Genomic DNA, 3835 nt, shown 5'->3' on the forward strand with positions numbered 1-3835 from the left:
AAGAAATCACCACCAAGGGATAGAGAGATAGACTAATGCTAAGATGTGTACGAAATCACCACCAAGCGATAGAGATGGACTAATGCTAAGATGTGTAACAATTCACCAGCAAGGAATATAGAAATGGATTAATGCTAAGAACACATCTTAGCATTAGTCCATCTCTCTATCCCTTGGTGGTGATTTCTTACACAAAGAAATCACCACCAAGGGATAGAGAGATGGACTAATGCTAAGATGTGTAAGAAATCACCACCAAGGGATAGAGAGATGGACTAATGCTAAGATGTGTAAGAAATCACCACTAAGGGATAGAGAGATGAATTAATGCTAAGATGTGTAAGAAATCACTACCAAGGGATATAGAGAGATGGACTACTATTTGGTCAGATAAGATTGCCAAAACACTGATTGTAATAAATTTATCATTGTTTGTTGGTTAGTTTTTTTCATGTATATTCACATAAATAGAAAAAAAAAGGGATGTTTATGACAGTCATTCCCTAGTTTTCAACTGACAAACTAGAAAGAAGACAACAATTAAACAGCACCCAATGCCAACTCTTACAATACTCTAATAGAGTAGTTAAATTTGACTGTCACTCTTGTAATGCCCCCAGTGTGTAGAACTTTTTTTTTTTCCACATGGCACAAATCATAAATCCTCAGATCCACAGTTTGGCATTCTAATCAACAGGTCATGCCCAACCCAATTCATTTGGGCCTGGAGTCTAAAAGAACACATTTTTGTGCAATTACAACATAAGAAAACATTGGTCTATGGAATTTGAGAGAGCAATCTACTTACTTCTGCTCGTCGTGACTGAGCCTGAAAGAACACACCTTCTCTATGACCACAACGAGGGCAAGGATGGTCTTCTGTTCTTGGCAAGGTGGGATCATGAATTACATCAGATACAATCTGGGTCAGTTCGCTAAATAAAACCATCAAATGTTGCTATGAATTATTTTGTTACTAGGTGTTTTTCAATAACTAGCTTAGAAAATTAATAGAAATCAAACCCTATTAGAACTAGAAGCTTTCTTGGAACATCCATTAAAATATTAATTTTAATATAAAATTAAGTCAAAAAGCAAGATTATTCTTCATTCATTTGTTTCAGTTTTCATGCAACAAACATGATTTTTAAATTTTTTGATGACACAATCAACCCCACAAGATTTTACAGAGATACATATTTCATGTTTAACTAAGACAGATAAGATCTTCTTGTGACTACTTGACTCTGTAAAGATTGGGATGGAAGAGATATTTGATTCTCATGCAGGTTTGACTTGTATGGATAAGATTTTCTAGTGTGACTATTTAACTGTGTAAGGCTGAAATGGAAGTCTTGAGAAAGTGGAAACCTCTAAAAATATGGCAAAGGACCTGAGGACAACCTAAGTTCTTGGAGTGGCCCAGTAGCAGCACCACAACTGAGTTTAAACATTTTTTTACACACCCTAAAATGCATTTCCTGACAATTTTTAAGGTACCTGATTTAGTTTCAATAGGCATCTATTTAATGACCTAAACAATGACCTGAAATTCATTATTTATATACAATGACTTAAGTTTGACTCATATCAGTTAAGTTACAAATACACAAATAAACTGAATGTGCCAATTTAAAAATCAAGATGGTGCCCTACAGTAAATTGCACAATGACGTTTGACATAAGCCATTATTGACTATGCCAAATTTACTTAATGGATTTCATAAATGCTTCAGTAGGCACAAGAAAAAGAATCAAAACAAAATTCAAGTATTTTTTGGAATACAAAACAATTTAAAATTTGATGTATAAAATTTAACTTTTTGATCAATAATGGGAACTTAATTTAGACAAACATTATTATGAATTTTACATATATCAAATGTTTATTTCCTTACATGAAAGTAGGAACATAATTTGGACAATGTTATTATTAGATCTAAACATATCAAACGCTTATTCTTAGATGACAGTAGGAACTTAATTTGAATAAATATTATTAATTCTATATCAAATTCTTGGTTTAACATGATAATAGGAATTTAATTTGGACAAGCATTATTATTAATTGCAAACAAAATAAAAACATATGAAATGTTTAGTTTTAAACAAAAAATTGAATATTACTTCTAAGTTTTATGCAATCTTCACTAATATAAATATATTTCTATAGATATACATGAAAATGTTAACTTTCCTTTCACAATATTAACTCATGAAATCACAGATAGAAAAGCTTGAACTTTACTCACTCAACTTCATGAGTAATTTTGTTCACATATATACAGTTATTATCAGCTACCTGCTGGTAGTCACAGTTCCGACACTAAAAATCACAAAACAATATAATTATGGTTATGGATTTTATTCAAAAACAAAATACTGATTATTTCTTAGTTGTGATAGCATGCTACAATATAACTTTACAACAGATGAATTTGAAACCAATAACAAATTTCCAATACTAAAAAAAGCAGATCTCAATATACATGAGGCAAAAAAACGTTTATTATATGTTTCCAAGATTTCTCTTTTATATTTCATAAAAAATTAACACAGTAGCCAAAACTAAAGATAATTTGGAACATTTTTGTTTGATCAATTCAAACTGGTTATTGAAAATGAATGCAAGTATTCAAAGGAAGAATTATGTCATTTTCTGTTTAAAACTGTATACAAAAATTTTAAAGCAAAACTTACTGCATAAAGGAAGAACTATGTCTTTTTCTGTTTAAAACTGTATGTAAAAATTACAAAGCAAAACTTACTGCATCAAGGAAGAACTATGGCTTTTTATGTTTAAAACTGTATGTAAAAATTACAAAGCAAAACTTACTGCATCAAGGAAGAACTGTCTTTTTCTGTTTAAAACTGTAAGTAAAAATTACAAAGCAAAACTTACTGCATAAAGGAAGAACTATGTCTTTTTCTGTTTAAAACTGTAAGTAAAAATTACAAAGCAAAACTTACTGCATAGAGGAGAACTTTGTTTTCTTTATCTTCCTTCGGGTACAACATGTTGTTACTACATGGGAAAAAAATATACAACCATTAAAATATTACATGGTGTAGCATCATTGATTCAAGGGCCAGATATCATGTATCTAACATGGACTAATTTGTTTGTAATGAAAGAAAAATTCAGAAAGCAAATATGTGGCTTCTTTATAATAACCTTGTATAAGATTACACTGAGTGAAACATATACAAAATTGAACATTACTTTTATTAAGTGAGAAGACGATTACAAAATTTGTAAATACAAAACAATGACATAAGGCAAACATAAAACATAATTCAGAAGTCAAAGAAAAGTTAATTTGTTTGCCAATTTCTTAACTTCTTTATATCTCAGAGAAATTTCTTTAAGCAAATGAAAAAAGAAATTCTCTGCTTTTAGCTCATGTAGGAACTTTAGTAAACGTACTTTAAATGCACAACAAACACATCAAGTAAATATGAACAGTCTAACAGTGAAAAATCTTTCATGAGTCAGTCAACTTGGAAACACAACTGATAAAACAATGGAACAGAAAAATGCATGAAACATAATATAAAAAACTGCTCAAAATATAAAATAATACTGAACATGTGGACATAGACTGGTCACTTCCTTTCTTGCTGAATGGAAATTAACCCAATGACTACTGGCTACTAACTTTCTTAGTAGGCAATGCAAGTGTGAGGGCAAAATCATTTGTGAATAGAAAAAATGATAGAGAACTTATCTTTTAATGGATTTCTGATTTTATTTTTATAGTAGCATAGTAGCATAACATTCAATTATTTGTACAAAATTGTATTATTTAATGAAGTTTAAAGAGGAATTTAATGA

General features: G+C 30.1%; 1 protein-coding gene across 1 annotated transcript in view; it reads right to left on the reverse strand.

The window, feature by feature from the left end:
* The window catches only part of LOC106469896 (DNA-directed RNA polymerase II subunit RPB9-like), a 13018-nt gene that overhangs the window by 3515 nt on the left and 5668 nt on the right, over positions 1–3835 (reverse strand). Inside the window, exons 3-5 of the mRNA XM_013930417.2 lie at positions 2971–3025; positions 2253–2326; positions 809–935 (exon numbers count right to left, since the gene is read on the reverse strand). Coding sequence (XP_013785871.1) covers positions 809–935; positions 2253–2326; positions 2971–3025 — 256 coding nt within the window. The remainder of the gene's footprint in view (positions 1–808; positions 936–2252; positions 2327–2970; positions 3026–3835) is intronic.

Source organism: Limulus polyphemus, unplaced genomic scaffold (assembly GCF_000517525.1).
Source record: "Limulus polyphemus unplaced genomic scaffold, Limulus_polyphemus-2.1.2 Scaffold3713, whole genome shotgun sequence".
Classification (NCBI taxonomy): Eukaryota; Metazoa; Arthropoda; class Merostomata; order Xiphosura; family Limulidae; genus Limulus; species Limulus polyphemus.